This window comes from Uranotaenia lowii, unplaced genomic scaffold (genome assembly GCF_029784155.1).
Source record: "Uranotaenia lowii strain MFRU-FL unplaced genomic scaffold, ASM2978415v1 HiC_scaffold_561, whole genome shotgun sequence".
NCBI lineage: Eukaryota > Metazoa > Arthropoda > Insecta > Diptera > Culicidae > Uranotaenia > Uranotaenia lowii.
Genome location: NW_026598491.1, coordinates 4,789 through 25,000, shown reverse-complemented (window position 1 = coordinate 25,000; position 20,212 = coordinate 4,789). Strand labels below are relative to the sequence as shown.

The window sequence follows — 20,212 nt, the reverse complement described above, 5'->3', positions numbered from 1 at the left end:
TTCAATTCGATGAAGTGAGGTGAGTCGTAGATTCATCAAACAAAGCAATAACAAAATAATCTAGGTCTGTTTGTAGAATACAAACAATTCACGCACGCTCATACATTAAGTGCTTTGTTCGGAGTATGATGCTACTAGCCGTATAATGTAACAATAAAAAAATCGATCATGAATTGTGAATGGAAAAAAAATCACCTCGAACAGAAATCTAACTCTAGTCTTTTGATTACCTCTCCGACACCTTACCAATAGGCTAAATTGTCGGATGAAAACTAGTCAAGGTGTGGCGCTTTAAATCAATTTTAATTCGCTGCTAGATTCTACGGCAGAAAATGCTCATTATGCCTCGATAATATGGTGCTCTATATGCCCCTAGTCAACAAATTTAAGTAAAAACGTGTTTAAAAATTGATAAAAGTGAAAAATCAAAAATTTTTTGATGGTAAACATTGAGAAACAATGTGTACATCATGTTGCAGTGCGTACATTATAAATCAAGGTTATTTTAAGATCATAAGAGCTTATTTCGTGGTGCTCAAAAATTATAATATTTTCGTAACTTGAGAACCAAGCTAGTTTTTTTTAAATATCTCTGTAAAGATGATAAGGAGATTCCTTTTTTTGTGAAAAATTAATACTATAGGAAGTACGAAACAAATCCTCATGAAAATTTATTTAAGAAAATACGCACTTTCGTAGAAAAGCGTAGTTCTCATTATGCCTCGGGTGCTCGTTATGCCCTCATCTCCCCTAACCACAAACAGACCGTGTCTCGGATTAATGATCGGCTTTTTATTTGTTCCGCCTTTAAAAAAACACGTGTTTTGCGAAAATGTCTTGCACTGGAATTATTTTATGAGGAATAAACTAAGGTAAAATACACCACGGCAAAATACTGCCGAAAGCGCCTTTGATACCTAACTTGGAAACTATCATTTCACTATGAATAAAACAAACTTAGCGGAATTTTCTTCGTGGCCACTATGCTTTTCGGACGCTTTATAAAAATGCGTGTTGTCTGGTGAAGAGCGGAAATCCAGAGAGACCGATTTGTATTCTTTTTCTTCGCACGTTAATTTCATTTGACATTTGTGTTTGTTTGTATTACACGCTGATTTGCAAAGCTCAATTTCGAGATGGATTCTACTGTTTGAAACCTCTTCTAAGCGTGTACCAACATCGGAAGGCTGAAAGGAGATTTGTCAAATGATTCGATTTCAAACAATGAATTTGAAGACAACCTCGAATATCGTGGATCTATATCTAAAATATGCAACATTAAAAAAATTAATTGATCCATTTCAAATTCATGTATGAAAAATGACAAAAACTTGTATATGTTTCGTAAAAACAAAACTCACAGTATAAAAATTCTCAAAGTGCGAAAATCAACCATCGAGTAGTGATGGTAATTGTTTCATGATGATCTCGGGCCAATCTTCAAGCCCGACGAGGTGAGAAAAGAACCCTCTTCACGAATCAGGATAGTCTCTTGAAATGTTTTCCACCTCCCGCTGAGCGGATGTTTCAACCTCCCGGATCGTTTCGCTTTTAGGATTGACGTCAATGCAATACGGACAAAACGGAAAGCTGGCATTCGCTTTTCCATTCAATTTTTATTCCTCCCTCGTAAACTCCCGAGAAGAGTAGGATTAACGACTGAAATAGCACAACAGACGTATATCCGGATCAGCTCCGGCGCTTTCCGCCTGACAGGTCCTACTGGAAGTAGGTACAAAACAAAGTGTGTCCTAGTGAATCGTCACATTTTCTCCGAGGGTATGCATTGAATGATGGTTTTTAGGATGGATTCATCCTTGTAAAAGTCTTTGGTTTCAATTTAGCATTTTTTTTATCTAATGATAAAAATATAAACACTATACTTTTGGAGACTTTTTCCATGGTTAACAAAAAGGCAAGAAATTTTTATCTATAAATAAGGATTTTAGAAAAAAAAAATCGTTTTCAGCTCAATAACTTGATTTAAATTGTAGCAACGCAGCCGGTAGTCGCTATCAGAAAATAAACAAAAACAAATACGCAACAATGGGTGCGAAAATAAGTAAATAGATAAAAACGCAACCAATCAAAACATCTAAAATACCGACCGAAATAGCAACTTGCGGTGGGCTTGGTCTTAACAACTAAATATGATAAAATACTTAAAAATTAGTTTTCAAGTTCGAAAAAACAAAACAACTTGTTATGATAGCTATTTTACCCATGTCGAAAATAAGTCCCATTTGATTCCTTCTAGGGACATAGTAGGGACCTATTTTGGACCAGTTATTCAAATCAGCGTATTAAACTGTATGTTGATTATCCGCCATGGGTGCACGGATTCACCGCAGTTTCTGCCTAAGTATGTGTTCACGTGCATTCTTTAGATAATTAAAGTTCGACAACAAACCAGACTCGCGCCAGTCTATCCGTTAGACCACACCGGCGCCTATTCAAACCAGCGTATTATACTTGCTTTTAAATGTTCATGAACGGTATAAGACATGTTACGACGATATGAATAGGATGGTGCACATCATTTCATTCGTACATGAAAAATAAAATCAAAAATTGTATTTTAAACCCACTTAAATCCAGCCCCATCTTTAGACGAGGTTTACTATAATCGGCACAAATCCAATCATTGTTTTAAGCTACTTCCAACGCGGGATGTTTCAAAACAATTTAAATTCACAGCAACGAATTGACTAGCTAAAGCTATAGCTTATAATAATTTAAAAAATGAGATAACTGGAAATGGTTTTATTTTTTTTAATTACTTTTTTGGTGGCTTTGTGGAAGAATATTGACAGAGAGGTCTAAGTGTAACAACCATTCAGGATTGATTTCAAGAGTGAAAAATGATCCTTTATTAGGTTGAAGAGACAAATCTGTACTCAGTTCAAATTTTATATAAGTTGAAATTTCTCAGTTATTTGTGGAACAATTTTTTTTAGAACGAACACAAACATACACAGAATCTCAATGAAACTTGATGTTTCCTCGGAGAGATTCCTTTTTACTTAACTCTAAGCACGCAACTTTCGAGGATATGATGGCTAGCATCTTATAAATGCTAAAACCACCAACTCAGAGAAAGTGTACTATGTATGTCGTGACCGAGATTCGATCTAATGACCGTTGGCTTAGAAGATTTAAAGGCTATCCTCTACGCCACGGGCTGCGGCATTTTTACAAGAACTTAATAAAGTTATAGCTTTGAAACAATTCTTATATGTTTCATAATTTAGGAAAACAAGGTTGAAAGGTGTGAAAACTACAACCGAAAATGTACTGAAAATGTAGTTCTTCAGCTGTACTTATGCAACTTTTGGGGAAAAAAAATGCTTTTAAATGTTTTTCAACGTTGAAGATTTTTGTAAAACAAAACTGGTTTGTAATCATGAAAAAAAACTTCTGTGAATGGTTTTGTAAAAAAAATCTGGGTTAAAGAGGGTAACGCTACATTGAGTTCTCATAATTCATATTAGGTAAATCATTCTAAAGCTAAACCAAATCCAAATAAATCAATTAGTGTCGCGAAGATGATGATGAAGGACTTTCTTAACTTATCATAGAGTCACCTGAAAGTGAGTTCTGTACAACAAGCTTCATCGAGATTGCAGTGTGCTTTCGGTGCTTTCGGAACATCCAAAACATTTGAAACGAACTATATCAACGAGAGAGATTTCAGTTGGTCGATAACTTCTTCACAACATTCTTAATTCAATTTCAAAACCATTTAAAGGTTTTTTTTAAAAATAAAATGCAACTTTTTTAATTTTGAAATCTTAATTATCTTTTTTTTAATCAGTGTTTTAATCCTATCTATGACTCTGGATTTTTTGCCTCATAAGTTTATAACTTATGTCAACATATTTTTTTATATACGGAATCTTCGCTGTCCCTTTTTAAATGTGGAGAGAGTATCAAACTATCCTAGAAACATTTTTTGTTACAAAATAATGTCACGGGACACTTATTTTACCTGAGAGATTTCTTTATTCCTAGGTAATGGAAGGAAGGGAGGTCTCATAACATCAGAAAAACACTTCTTGTATACAAATACGATCCCATGTCATATATGGCTCCATTTCGGATAATTTCTTGAGTTATTCGATTGTATGATTGTTCCCCTGTCATATTTGGTTCCATTTGTTAGATAAGTTCTTGGTTTATGCAAAACAATGGTATGTGAGCTCCCGTCTTCCCTAACTGTATCCCCATTTGAAGGAGAATAAAGTCTCAAATAAGCAAATAACTATTTTACGTATCCAAATGCTTTTCCATGCCAAAATTGTTTCCATTTGCTCGATTAGTTCTTGAGTTATATGAAATTTTTTAAAGAAGCCCCCCTCTCTTTTTCCTATCACGCAACTGGAAGTAGGCAGTAGTACCTGTGAGCGCCCTTCCGGAGCCCATGAAGTATCCGGAAAGGGCCGACTAGTTGGATTCTGTCCCAGGGAAAGTCTTACCTGGTGATGTGCTTTCTAATGAGCAGAACGCGACCGTTGAGCTTGACGACGAACGACTGAATGGGGATGAGGTTCGCCAGAGGGAGAGAGTTGGACGAAAAGTGACAGAGCGCGAATGTATGTATGAATGCTGGCAAAATGGGTTGCCAGCTGACAATGTTAAACGTGTTTGGTATAATTCTTAAATGGCATATATCCCACAGTACCAAATATTCACAGAAACATTCATGGTGCCAAAATTCTCTAAGTTCCCGAGTGATGTAAAAAATTGTATGTGAGCACACTCCTCCCTTAAGATTTTCCGACTTGAAGAAGGGAGGGTTCTCAAAACATTGATTATTTATCCAGTTATGCTTAAAATTGTAAAAGAGCCCCCTTCCCACTTTCTATCTCCTTACTGGTAGGAGGAAGGGGTACTAAATATTCATAGAACTATTTATCGTACCCAAATACCCTTCCAAGCCAAATTTGGTGTAATTTGCTTGAATAGTTTTCAAGTTATTCAATAAAAAAGGGATTAAAGCCCCCCCCCCTCTTTCCTGTATCACCAATAGAAAAAGGGAGGGGTCTGAAATAATCATAGAACTATTTCTCGTATTGCACTACCCTCCCATGCTAAATTTGGTTTCATTAGCTTGATTAGTTCTCCAGTTATGTAAAAAATGTAAGGTAGCCCCCCTCCCCCCTTTCTATCTCCCCACTGGAAGGAGGGAGGGGTACCAAGTATTCTTAGAAACATTCCTCCTACCTAAGTACCCATCCATGCCAAGTTTGGTATGATTTGCTTAATCAGTTCTCGAGTTATGAAGATTTATTACTTTTCAATGAAAGACCCCCTCCCCCTTCCAGGAATAGGGAGGGGTCCCAAACTATTATGAGAATCTTCCCTGGCCACCAATACCCATGTATGCCAAGTTTCATGCAAATCAGTTCAGTAGTTTTCGAGTCTATAGGGAACAGATAGACAGACAGACAGAAATTCATTTTTTTTATATATATGTAGATACATATTACAGAGGGAATGCATCTGGGTCTAATCGGAAGGGACTATTGCAGGTTTAGTTTTTTTTAACAAAAATATCATCCAAGTCGATTTTTTGAATTTGTTTTTGCTTTTCAGTAATACATCGAACAGATACCTAAATCGACGAAAAAGCTCAATAAGGTTTTTAAATGATTGATAGCGCTGTAAATAGCGGTTATGCTTAACTGGTGCGTTTTGTTCACCTTAACCAACTTTATTCTTCTAAATATAGGTTGATTGTTTTTTGTTGTCCAAAAATACAAGACAGGCCATTCGTCTTTGAATGTATATGAAACGCATAAACATACATGTAAGCCCCAAATAATTATCTGTTCAAAGAACATCTTTCATCGTTTTTTTATGTTCTGGAAAATACGATTCAAGTACTTTAATACCCACCTTAATAATGTTGGTATTCTCTTTTTCTTGCTTTTTTGTATTTCTGTATGTTAAAATCTTATAGATTTCTGTATTCCTTGAATAAAAATTGTAAAAGTCCTAAGCTCGAGACCGAACCAAATGCATTTCTTCTTAAATGCATTGATAAAATTTCTATACTAAAGTGTGATAAGGTTTATAGTCAACTCTGGTTCATATTGTTCGGCCACATTTGATTGATCGGATCGTAAAACACAGCCGTCGAGTTTCGAACAATTAATCCATCCAAAACCACGTTCATTTTGGTGTGAAAAAATAGAACCACAGAAAGTGACAACAATAACATACAATCAATCAAATCATCACAATAAACAACAACATTAATTTGAATAGCATTCTTGCAAAACCCCTAAGGACGCTTTCATAAGAGCTTCGAGATGGGGTAAAGTGGCGCCACGCATAATGGAATTAAAGGTAATAAAACGCAGCCCTCAGCGTTGGTCTTCCGTCGGCGTGCGGTCCTTCTCGCTCTGTTGGAAAATTTCCTTCCACGACGAAGGAATGAAGATTGAAATTTAATCCTAATTCATCATACATTAGCATTTTGCATTGGCTGCCACTGACGGGCTTTAGGTACGCATCGCTGAACCGGAATCGGAACCTGTTCCGAGCTAGCAAATCCAGAGGCTGGCGACTGCTACTGTTTTTCACGCTTCCCAGACTCCGGAATTGTCCGCCCTCTGCTCTCGTAATTCCATTTGAGCAAAGAAAAGGGAAATCAGGACTTTTGCGGCATCGTCGAGGGTCAGGAAGAATAAGCGCGCTTGATTAAAACCGCCCGTCGTCGTAGGGGAAGGAAATGTTGGTTTTCCTTCTATTTATTGCCACTTATTGATCTAATCTCGGTCACGTGGCCCCTGGCCGTGTGACGTGATGCCTTTAAAGAAAGCCCCGACGGCTGCTCAGTAGAAAACAATTTCTGAAAATTTTGCCACCCTACAGCTTCTCCCCAGCCAGGAAGTGACTTTTATGGGCAGATAAGAGTGACTTTTTTGTGCTCCCCGAGCTATCTTTTTTTGATGTATTTATCTCTGGCACAAACGATAGTGATGATGTCTGGGATGGGTTTGGACCATCCCGGGAAAACAAGATAAGAATAGTAATTTCCGATACTATTTTCTGGTTAACCGAGCATCATTATTGCCTTTTGAAGTTGAGGGCGCTAGCTGCTGTATCAGATTTCATGGCCATTTCGGGTAGCATGGAAAAATATGTCTGAGTTTTGGCGCTTATGACATGTTTATGACAATCATTGAGCGAATTTTCGATGATAGTTTTTCTTTTTCCAGAGTATAACGCTTAAAAAAGCAAACTATGGAAGTACTTTATAAATATCGGATCAAATTCAATAATAATTGATCCTCATCTGTAAGGAATATATGATGCACACTGTTTTCCCAGTTCGAAAAGAAGGTGATAAAAACATTCCGTCCACCCATCGTTTCTGAACACGTGTGTTTGATATGATTTCATTTCCATCACAATAGAATATAATCAAACCGAGATTTTGGCTTACCAAAACCGATTGAATGACATTCACAATAGTCAGTCACTCGTATCCTTTTTTCTCCGTTGCAATATTCGGCAATACCTTTTCCCCTCACGTTTTAAACGAAACCAAACTTCGGGGACAGTTTGACAAAGGTAATTGAATAAAAAAAATTGCTCATACTTTCGCAGCCAGGAATCCTTTTCCAAGCGATGATGGATGAAGCAGGACCTGGTTGTCTCCTGAGGCCAAAAGAAGCATGAGGGTGTTGTAGTAATATCAACATGAGGGTGGGTGGGATAGTCTTTTACACTTTTATCTACCGCCAGCACTTGGTTCTTCTTCTGATCATCATTGAATTTAAGTAATGGGGGATGTTTGCCAACATCCGGTATAGGCCGTATTCAAGTGGAATCGAGTACAGCGCGTAGGGTTAAAAACACTGGCCCAGCTTTAATCCCTTGTACAAACAGAAGCTTACTTGAAGGAGTGTTGAATTTATCGGCGACTTCTGGGATTGCAGGCATATGCTTGATCCCGCATGATAGAGTGTTGGTTGATTAGATTTGCATAATTCCTCCCAATAATGGTTTGGCGATTGCAAAACCAATCGCAAAGTGTATATGAGGTTGTCCTCAAGAATATTTTATGGGATAGTTCAAATCGAAGGGCACTGTCAATAGATTACGTTTGGCTCCCAAGTTAGTTACGCTTCGCTATACCCACTTTTTTCTACATTGAAGGATCGTATTTGAACACATCAAATTGGTATCAGGGAAAATGTTTCAGATGTCCTCTTAATCCTATACCAACAAGGCGGAAAACTGTCCGTTTGAGACTCAACTAAGTTCCTTTTGTTGACCTACATATCAAGGATAGCACGCAGTAACGTCGTTGATGCATACAAGCGGAGCCGGAAGTTCTGAATTTTGATAGGTGCTGTGAAATGTACTGAATTCGTTCCTTTATTTATTGCAAAAGCATTAAAATTCCCTCCTTCCTTCATGATACAATCAATAGGTATATAACTTATACACAACAATTTTCATAAGTTATTCTCCTGAAGTTCCTACTTTATAAATATTCCTTTATCATTTTAAATATCTTATATGTGTACAAACATGGAGGCGTTTTCTTTGTAAAACCATCACTTATAAACGGAAGGTCGGAATGAAGTGAATTTGGTATCCGAGGGTTTCTCGGGTCAGAGATGGATTGTAAAATAGTTTCGAGGATCTCACTTTTAATGGAAAGGGGGCTCCCATAAAAAATCTACTTGAAATGGAACACAACTCGAACAATTTTGTGACGATTTTCATGAAAATTGATTCACGAGCACGAAAAAGTTAATCACGTGTAGATGAAGTTTAAACATTTTTCATTGATTTATAAAGTAAGGTAAAACGGAGTTTACCGGGTCAGCTAGTTTCTAATATAAACGTTATCTTTCCTTTGAATACACGAAAATATTTGTGGTACATACCAGTTAATAGGAAGAAAGAATAAGGATCAATGATTTAGAAATCCGATGCAAATTATACCAGTTTCGGCTTATAACTATTGAATTATTCGGTATTTTAAGCTAAATATGGTTTGTATGTAGCCTAATACTTCAAGCTTTTCTTTGGATAACTTAAAATACATAAATTAATCTCTTTTTTTTAGAAAATATTTAGAGAAAACGTTGGAAATTACTAATCGAATTCCTCCAAAAAAGAGGTTTTTGCGATGCATTTGGAAAGAGTGTCTCTATCACGGACATCTCTTTGGTTGTACATTAGACTGCCTCAAATTTGTATGGGAAATTTAATGCCAAATTTGGGCCAGGTCGGACAACGGGAAGGGGTCGCTCAACGAGCCTGAAGTTTGTATGGGATTTTGAGACATTTTGTTCGAGAGGAACATGAAAAACCAGTTTTTCGTCAATAACTTTTGTCTCCTTCGACCGATTTCTTTCAAAAACGGGTTTTCTTAAAGCCTAAATTATGACAAATATTTCATCCGAACGATTCATTACAAATAAAGTTAAGATAAAAAAGTTATTAAGCCTCAAAAATTGGCTAACTTTTTTAAGGGTGATATTCATCACTGTTTTAATGAGGCGACTAAATGTCCGACCAGAACACTCAATGTGAAATACATGCCGTTTCGTCAAATAATGACCGATTTTAACCATTGTTGTTGCGCTCGATTGAAAATTTTGATGTTTTTCTAATATTTGAGTTTGGTTGATATTCACTTGATAGTTCGGAAAGAAATAAGGGCGGAAAAATGCTTGACAATTTTAAAAAAATTGCATAACCACAGGGGCTTATGAACATGACTGGATGGTTTGTGATCAAGGTTGCCGAAAAAAATTCTGTGTTTTTTGAGAACAAAAATTCTGAATTTCTGTGATTTTACCCAAAAATTCTGTGATGGATTTCTGTGATGCTTTTTCCTTTATTTTCATAGAAAATTCACGATAAATTGGGTCTTGTTTACATTTAAGTTTGGCAAAATCAACTAAAATTACATTTCCCATCATACTTTTTTTTATTTAAGGTAAAAAAATCTAAATTTTGTATTGGCTAAAAAATCATAAATTTGGAAATCGGTTAAGAATTCTGTGAAATCTGTGAATGTTTCAAAATTCTGTGTTCTGTGACACAGATTTTGTGATGAAAATTTGCTCAAAATTCTGTGAAATTACAGATTTTTCTGTGATTTCGGCAAACTTGTTTGTGATGCCAATAAAAAGAATCACCTTCATTCTCTATCAAAAGAAAGCAAAGGACCTTTTTTCGAAAAATTATCATTTTATTGGCATCATAAAGCGTTGGTCCATGTGTTTATCGATCTAAAAAAAATCTTGGCGGTTGGGTCTTGAGAGTAACACTAACAACCATTCTGAATAGATTTTATGAGGAAAAAAGATCCTGAGTAAGGTAGAACAGATGAAACATAAATCCCGCCCAAAGGCGGAAATATGTACAAAAGACTGCCCCAAATTTGTATGGGAAATTTAAAACCTGTCAAATGTTATGCGCTGCAGGCTAAAATTGATTCAAGTCCTAGTACATGATCCCATGCCAAATTTAGGCCAGATCGGATCACGGGAAGGGGTCGCTCAACGAATCTGAAGTTCGTATAGGATTTTGAGACATTTTGCTCGGAAGAAACATGAAAACCCAGTTTTTCATCGATAATTTTGGTCGCTGTAATAATATGTAATGAATACCACCGTAAAAGGTTTAGCCCATTTTTGAAGCCTTATAACTATTTTTATCTTAATTCTTATCGAAATGCAGTCTTCGGATGAAATATTTTTCATAATTTAAGCTTTTAGAAAAATCGTTTTTAAAAGAAGTCGGCAACCAAAGCTATTGATAAAAAACTGTTTTATTGGCATCACAAATCGTCCAGTCATGTTCATAAGCCCCTGTGGTTATGCAATTTTTTTAAAATTGTCAAGCATTTTTCCGCCCTTATTTCTTTCCGAACAATCAAGTGAATATCATCCAAACTCAAACATTAGAAAAACATTAAAAATTGCAATCGAGCGCAACAGCAATGGTGAAAATCGGTCATTATTTGTCGAAACGGCATGCATTTCATATTGAGTGTCCTGGTCGGAAATTTTGTTGCCTCATTAAAACAGTGATGAATATCACCCTTAAAAAAGTTAGCCAATTTTTGAAGCTTAATAACTTTTTTATCTTAGCTTTAATTGAAATGGAACCTTCTGATGAAATATTTGTCATAATTTGGGCTTCAAGAAAACCCGTTTTTGAAAGAAATCGGTCGAAGGAGACAAAAGTTTTTGGCGAAAAACTGGTTTTTCATGTTCCTCTCGAACAAAATGTCTCAAAATCCCATACAAAATTCAGGCTCGTTGAGCGACCCCTTCCCGTGGTCCGATCTGGCCCAAATTTGGCATGAGATCTTATACTAGGCCCAGGATCAATTTTAGCCTGCAGAGTATAACATTTCACGGGTTTTAAATTTCCCATACAAATTTGGGGCAGTCTATTGTACATGCACGGTGTGACCAAGAAAGACATTCTTGTAACAGTTGTGAAATTATATAAGTGATGGAAAAACCTAGTTCGACGATCAGTGGCAAGCCGTGTTCCAGCAAGATGGCCAGAAAACAGTCGCTTTCTAGCCATTCGGGTCCCGGCCGTCCGGGTTCCAGCCAGCCGAGGTCCAGCCAATCGAGGTCCAGCCAGCCGATGAAATCGATGGCATCCCGCAAGCTGTTCGAGAGGGAGCTTTTCGGAGATACCGACGACATGGACATTGAAAACGGCCCTGGTTACGACATTGGCGTAGACGGTGGAAAGGACAATGCTCGTAGAAGGTAAAGTATTTTGGGCAAAAGTGTGACAAGGCAAAGAAGAAACAATTGAGAATTTGTAGAAAAAAAGAGAGAAGAGACAGGTGAAAAAAAAATTAAAACGAATAAAAAGTGAGAAATGCATTGCATGAATGGTAAAAAAAGAAAAGAAATAGACTCAACTAAAGTACAAGTGAAAAAAAATTCTGATAAATGTGAAAAAAAAACTCAGCATATTTATGAAATGAAAGTTTGGTTAAAAGACACAATAAAAAAAAAAGTTTATTAAGTTCTCATTGCCTTGTACATCAGTTTTTTTAGCAGAAAATATACGAAAGAAAAATTTGATCGTTTCCAGTAAACCTAAACGGAAAAGTTCAATGTCCAAAGAACTTCAAAGCATTTGTGATGAAAAAATGTGAGTTGAGCTTGAGAAGGCTCAGGAATCAATTTTATCTCAACAGTAAAGCCTTAAAGCTGTTAAGATCATTCGAAAATAGACTTAAAATGCGACTGCGAGTACCTGGAAAATTCCAAGTACTTCCGAAGAATCACGGTTTTCATCAATTTTAAATCAATTTTCCTTTTCGTTTCTAAATATTCCGGAGTGCAAAGTTTCGGTGGATGATGAGGACATCAACAAACACGATTTCTTAAGATGGTCCGAACTTCTTGAGTATTCTCTAAGTCTATCGGGAGTAATGAATGAGGCTACAAAATTTACGATTTTGCGAATTAATGCCGGAAATCGTTTATTGGAAATATTAAGCAGCACAATATGTAGTTCAAACTTTCCAGACAAAATTATGTGCCCCTTTTCAAATGCTATGGATAGCCTGGAAACATATTTCTCAACTGGTTTTGACACAGCACTTCTTCGTAGGAAGTTATCTTTAACTACGCATAAACCGGATGAAACTGATATGTTCTGAGGATTGCAGCAGCAGCTCGTCTCTGTGAATTTGGAGATTAAAGAGTTCGATGAAATATTAAAAGTTGTAGCTATTGCTATACGCTATTCGAAAGGAAGTGTGCTCAACTGCTTTCAAATTGCAGTTCCGCAAGAGTTCGTTTCAGGAACTTGTTAGCAAAATACGGTAGTTAGAGGTGATCGAGGAACATGTAGGACGGGAACATAATCAAACAGCGACATTGGCCCAAGTACAAGCACCAGCAGAATTAAGCCCTGGTTACGACAATATGGATGGCATTTCTACCCAGTGACGCCAGGAAAAAGCACTCCAGCAGTGTAGACTTGTTCTAGCCAAACTGTGTGGAGACGCCGAAGGTTCACAGCACTAATAAGGAACTACTTGAGAAGTGAAGGAGAAAAACAGAAGAGGATTGCAACATCGTTCCTAGGCCGAGTAAATAGTATAGAAAGAGGAGGAAAAAATAGCATCGTTGTGCTCAGGGTTGCCAATGGGCCAGATTTTTCAGGATTTGCCAGATTTTTGGAGGTTCAACCAGAACATCCATCCATTTTTTCCTGACTTTAGGAAAAAAGTCTGATATACCCGGATTTTCCGTTAAACCATGGAATCTAATTTTTAATTCTCATTTCTCTGAATTAAAAAAATTGTTGGCAACTCTGGTTATTCTGTGTTATGAGATTGCTTCGTCTCTGACCGCAGTGCTATTATTATAGTGCCGGTTTCACTCGACTCTCGCCTTCTTGTAGTGATAAGTACGGTGGATATTCTTTAAAAGAACAAAACTCTCACAAACGCAGTGAATAAAAGTGCATTTTGCACAATTCACTACTGGATTTGAGAGGAGAAGGCCAACCATGCAACATCTTGTACAATAACTTCATTTTTGGGCGACGCGACGTAAAAATTATAACGCCCTAGATTAATCATCTTAATCTCAAATCTGAAAACTGCAAAATACTCTAGATAGATGGATAGATTTTCGAGAAAAAGTCCCAGAAAGTCGAAATTTGGCCAAAAATGTTTTTTTTTTTCGAGACAGCTTGACTAGTTTACATCTGACGATTTGGCCTCTGATTACCTCTCCGACGCCTTACCAATTGGGCTTGGGCCTGCTAAAAAGAATAAAGCTTGCTCTTTACTCATACACAGATTTCCATAAGAATCACAACTAATCGGAGTGTAATTGGAGTCAAGGCTATTGATTTCTGTGTTTAACGCATAAGAAATCGTATACCGGGATAGTGAGCGCGCCCATCGCCTATATGCCAAATCGTCAGATGAAACAAGCCAAGCTGTAGCTCTATTTTTCAGTTCATCGAGTTGAATTCGCTGCTAGATTCCTCGGCAGAAAACGCTCATCGTGCTTCGATTAATGATGCTTATACTGCCCCAGGGGGTGTTCTTATTATGCTCCTACAATTACTGGTTTTCAGTTTTCGACAAAAAATTTTAAAATGCATTTTTAAACATTTTTATCTACTTTTTCATGTTCCAGTTAATTTACTAATTGGCTAGACTATTTTAGTGTCCGAACACGAGACAATGATGTAATTCACATATTGAAGCTGAATTCTACGGTTAAATCAGCGTTTTCCTTAAGGTGGCCATCATGCGTATGCCCTAATGTACATCTACGTCGTTTCGCATGTTATTTAGCCCAAAACTTAAAAAAAATTCTATTTCAAACCTAAATTTTCTTGTTTGAAAATTCGACACAACATAACCCAAATAATATTGTTGTTTACCAAACTATCATTCCCTTTCAAACTGAGATACCAGATGTCATGATAGGTCCTCAGGCTGAAAATTTTCCATGAACCCTTAAAAAATAACTTTGTTTCTGATTCATTAAAATGCTTGATCACTTACTGTTTGAATCTTTTGAGCATAGTTACTCACTAACGTACTGTCAAAAACTGTAAAAGATGGTGTGTTTTAAACTGAGATATAACGAACACGAACAGAAAATTGGATTAAGTCACCTCCTTTTTCTCTATTTGTGGCATGATTCTGGCATTTCATTGCAATGTTAGGAAAAAATCACTTGAAAAATTTCATATCCGTCTGCTTGCTGACCGTCTGTTGTGATGAAGTTTGTTGAGATCTTTTCCATTCGTATTAGTTAGCAAGTGGGGATTTTTTTTATCATCCGACGAGTTTGCGCTGGGGGTCTTCAGATCTTCCCCAAGATTGAAATTTTGATTCATTTTAACGACTTAAAAACTCAGGTATTTTTTTAAATATTTCGATCATTTATATTTTTTTAGTTAGATTTGATTACATCAGGTTATCAGGAGCAAAGCGCGGCCTGTGAGCCGCATGTGGCCCTAGAAGGTTTTCTGAAATAGATTTCAATTTCTCGACATTTTACTAAACATAGATTGTTTATGGGAGTTATCAAGCAAATAGTAGGGAAATCATGTCCTCCATACTAGAGTTAAGATTAATTATGAAGCTTTTGGGTACAGTCATACATTTTTTCCTAACTACAAAACATCAAAAAATTACCTGGCATCATGAATTATCATAAAATACAAGTCCATACAAAACCAAAAAGAATTATATGTCGAAGACTTCATCAAACATGCACTTCCATTGATTATATTTGCATTTGTCTCACAATCATTCCGATTTTTGACATTTTTTCTAGTATTTGAAGCATTTATTGAGTTCTTTCAAATTCCAAATCCTTTAAATCGAATCAGAAATCTAAAAAAAAAATCGTAAGGTCATAAAATCTGGTATATCCGGTCGATTTAAAAAAAAAACCTGGCAAAAGTTGGGCATATGATTTCAAATTTTCCCCTTCAAAAACCGCACAATATCTGGACAAACTTGTGCTGAATTAAAGTACTTCTCGAAAAAAATCAGAGAAAGTTGAATTGAGTCACTTGCAATTTAAATTTTTCTTCCAAACTCATAAATTCTTTAAAAAAAACTAATTATGAAGAAAATAGTTCTAAAAATTCATTTTTGCACCCATATCTGCATCCTAATCAATCATAATTTAATTTGAATTTTTGCTGAATTTTGCGACTAATGTAAGTAAATGTGGGCACAATTCGTTCAGGTTTCCATAAAATTTGTACGTTTGGGTCCGACTGGATTTGTCTCGAGTTGTTTCTTGAATATCCGAAAAAACCCGGACAATCTGGAATGCTTTAAAGCTACAGATGAGCACGAGCATCTCTAAGTTCAATGGCAAAGTGATTGATTTTGAAACCTTATGCAAAAACAATGTCTTACGGTAAATATGCCCTAAAGATAAGTTTTTTTGATGATTGATAAAATTAGCAAAAACTGGCTTATTTCGTTTGCACTTAAATATTTATTGATAAAAAATGAAACCATGTATCAAGTGAAATATGTTCAGGAAAATCATTGACATTTTGAGTCATTTTAGGGATGGATTTTGCCAATTCACTTTATCATTGTCACAAAATCTCTGTAAATCAGCCTTAGAAATCCTATTCCTGCAGTGGCATTTTAATTAAATAAAGAAACCCCTTGGAAATTGTTAAAAAACAAACAAGAATCTAGTATCAAAACTGTAAATTAGATTTTTTGACAAAATTTGCTTCAAAATTAAGTTATATATAAATGCGACCGCCGAAAAAATTTGAAATTCAAACTGGCCCGTTGCTTCAAAAGGAGTTGCGGTGTGGAAATTTTCCCCTACTGATAGCAAATGTCTGTATAAGGACATCTATTATTCTAATTATTGAGTTAAACTTGACAGATTAGCTTATTGACTGCCTGTCAACAAGTTGTGCCAATATATAAATTCTTTAAAGTAAACGCTCTGCTGAACAACTAAGTCAAAGACCGTAACTACGTATCTAATAAGGCAAAACGTGGTTGGCGTGGTAACATTGTGATGGCAATGGTAATCTTAAATTGTCCACGTTCATTCATTTTGTAAAGCCTAAATCGGCTAAGACAATGTATGTCTTGTTAAAAGTAATGAAGGTTTGTCTTTTGGCAATAAAAAATAATCAATTCAATTGACATCACTGCTGATGCTTAGCAAGGTATTACTTGCAACGTAGTCATGCAATACCACGCTAGGCACCAGCAGTGATGCCAGTTAAATTGATTGTTTTTCAATGTAAACAGACAAACCCTTATTAAACAGCTAATAACTTTTTTGCTTGATAATATACAAAGCTGCGGTCTTGAACAAAGTTGGGTATTTTCTCGTTTCATGTTCATGTTGAATTTCCTTTAAAACAAATTATAAATTGTTACAACAAACGTAAACAGGATCGGTTCCAAGGACAATGAAAAACTATGTAGATATTTTAGAGCAAAATGCATATTCATTTTTTTCGTACAAACCTAAAAATCAAAATTTACTCATGTAAACGTTTATCAAAAATGTTGCTAACATCATGGATGAGTTTAGAATCAAAACGAAGCTTTTTTATCCCAGGGTTTTCCAGACTTTGCCTAATGAATAAGTTGCTCATCCACAAACAGGTGTTCCGACCAGCGATAATGTATGCAGTTCCGATTTGGTCTAGCTGCTGCGCTACGAGGAAGAAAGCCATCCAGAGGATTCAGAACAAGGCTCTGAAAATGATTTTGCGGCTTCCACCTTGGCACAGCACCGAAGATCTTCACCGGATTGCGGGCATTGAATCGATCGAAGAGATGGCCAACAAAATCATTCCCAACTTCAGAGGCAAATCGATGCAGTCTTCCATCGCAGAGATTCGCTTTCTCTATAATAAGTTTAATTTTAGGATAGTATTAGTTTTTAGTTGTAAATTTAAAATATTTTTGACATTAATGGATGTTCTCCTACATAAAAATATTTAATTGCGCTCAGCAAATTTAAGTCGAATAAATAAATTTTAGTGATTAGTGATTAGTAAACTATAGGGCTCTGGACAGTTCATTATTGAACTGAACACCTAATTTAATGTAATAATGTAAAATAAATGTAGTGATGAATTGGTACGAATAAAGACATATTTAAAAAATCCCAGTGTTTAAAAATTCAAAAAGGACCCTAAATCGACACAGCCTAATGAAGCATTTGCTCAAGAAAATTTTATAGGTAGTTAAAAGTAAGCAAAAAAGTGGTTTAATACTTTTTTTTTAAATGAAAACGGTTCAACATGATTAAAAAAAAATCTGACTTTGACCTTTCAAACATTCGGATAGTTTCTGTCATTCAAAAAACATTAATTTAGAATTTATGGTTTTCGAAAAAGAATTTGATTTTAAATCACAAATAAACGGTGAAACCTTGTGGGATTTGTCAAATTATGTTTTATCCTGGAATTGTTCCTCTGATCTTCATAATCGGAAATTGACTTTCTTAAACCAAAATAAAAAGTACCATGAATTGTTACAAAAGAATTGATTGGATTTTCGTTTTTCCAATCTGAAACATAATTTAATTTAATTCAAAATTAAATTTTGATTTGAATATTTCATTCTAGGAATCTCGGATTGCTTTCTTGCAACCTTCAACATACATGTAACTTACACCCTTCAAAGCTTCGTTTGCGCGTTTTTCAACAAAGGATCTCCAGAAAAGTACCTTGTAGTTTTTATTAAATCGAAAAACATCAAAAATAGACATTTCAACACTTGAAGATTAAGATATATAAACATTGCGGAACTATTTAATCTAGTTACATCAAATTTGTACTAATACCCTTCTGGATTTAAAGGGCCTCATACGTAAAATAATTTCATGGATGACCTCATTATTTTGCTATAAAAACCTTATGATGTATCATGGTACTAAATCGCTCTCCAACCAACGACCATGTCCTACTTCACTGCAGTAAAAACCCTAGAAGAGTGGAGTGCCAAACAAGAGGATTTTCTCCAATAATTAATGATCTAGATTACGGACAGATAGGCTCCGATGGTGGACTGCATTTGACAAATCCCTTTCAATCCCCCCTTGCTCGGGCTGGTTGTAGTGAATGATGATGAATCGATGGCAAGGCTTTGTCATGTTGGATGTCGGTGTATTCTCAACGTTCATGTGTTTCCCTTTTTTATTTCTAGGTCATCCCCATTTCTTCAACCAACTGTCCTGTGGCTTGGACGTGATTTCGATGGCAGGTGAATGGCTCACAGCCACGGCCAACACAAACATGTTTACGTATGAAATTGCACCAGTGTTCATCCTGATGGAAAATGTGGTCCTTTCGAAGATGCGGGAAATCATCGGCTGGAAGGGAGGTGACTCGATTTTGGCTCCCGGTGGCTCGATTTCCAATCTGTACGCCTTCCTGGCCGCCCGTCACAAGATGTTCCCGGATTTCAAAGAGCATGGAGCCCGTGCCTTACCCAGTGAGCTGGTGATGTTCACCTCCGATCAGTGTCACTACTCCATCAAATCGTGTGCCGCCGTTTGTGGCCTTGGAACCGACAACTGTGTCTCAGTGCCCTCGGATGAGCACGGCAAAATCATTCCGTCGGAGCTGGAGCGTTTGATTCTGGAGCGGAAAGCACGCGGCCAGATTCCCTTCTTTGTGAATGCCACAGCCGGCACAACGGTACTCGGGGCCTTCGATCCGCTCAATGCAGTGGCCGACATCTGCGAAAAATACAACTGCTGGTTCCACATCGATGTAAGTTCAAAATTACACTTCCGCTTTTCCGTACAGCAAAGCAAAACGCTTGATTGATTTCTGAACCCTGTATTTTTTCTCTCTTTTTTCATTTCCATTTTCCCCCAAAACAGGCCGCTTGGGGTGGCGGCCTATTGTTGTCTAAGAAGTACCGTCATCCAAGGTTCTCCGGAGTTGAGCGGTAAGTTTTGCTCCGAACTGATTATCCTCTTGAAAACATAAAGCAAAAATTGATTCTCCTTGCATCACGATGCCAGAAGACGAAAAAACAGTGGCAGCAGCAAAGTGAGGAAAACCGGCGAGACAAGCTAAAAAAAGGTCGGGCAAGAAAAACGGCAAACAAATGACAATTGTACAGGGAAATTTCAATCTGCAAGCACGCCTGAATGCGTCAAAACAATTTCGAACTGACGACGGACGCGAGCAATATCCCAGCTGTTCATTTAACCTTCGGGGGATGCGAAACTTTAATCATTCAACCCGCCTTTTGTCATCCTTCATTCATCCATCCATCCATCCCCCCTGCTGACGGGTGCTGTTTTTGAATAAAACAGCGGGACCTTGATTTGTTTATAAATATTTTTGGAATTTTTTGAAAATTATGCCGAAGGCGTTCAAATTTCTTGATAAATTAAACATATTTAGAAGACGGCATATTTTTTCGATTTTGTTACACAATCTTATATTGTGTTACACGTTACTACTCATCAGCTTCAGTTGCTTTTTACCACTTTAGGCCAAACTTTCTTGAATTTTTCAACGCTCTCGGCTGGTTTCATGTTTGTTGAATTTTTAAGCTCAGAATCCATGAAGATGTGATTGGCTCTCCTAGTATTACTAGCAAGGCCGGATTAACGGGGGGGCAAAAGGGGCAATTGCCCCGGGCCCCCCGGCTTAGGGGGGCCCCCCGAGGAAAAGAAAAGTTTTTACATTA

At 36.7% G+C, this 20,212-nt stretch overlaps 1 protein-coding gene across 1 annotated transcript; it reads left to right on the top strand.

The window, feature by feature from the left end:
* Positions 1 to 11,547: 11,547 nt before the first annotated feature.
* LOC129760301 (glutamate decarboxylase-like) lies at positions 11,548 to 19,459 on the top strand (the record flags this gene model as incomplete). Its single annotated transcript, XM_055757941.1, has 3 exons — positions 11,548 to 11,761; positions 18,710 to 19,278; positions 19,392 to 19,459. Coding segments are annotated over exons 1-3 (851 nt in total), but the record flags the coding sequence as incomplete, so codon positions are not given.
* Positions 19,460 to 20,212: the final 753 nt, after the last annotated feature.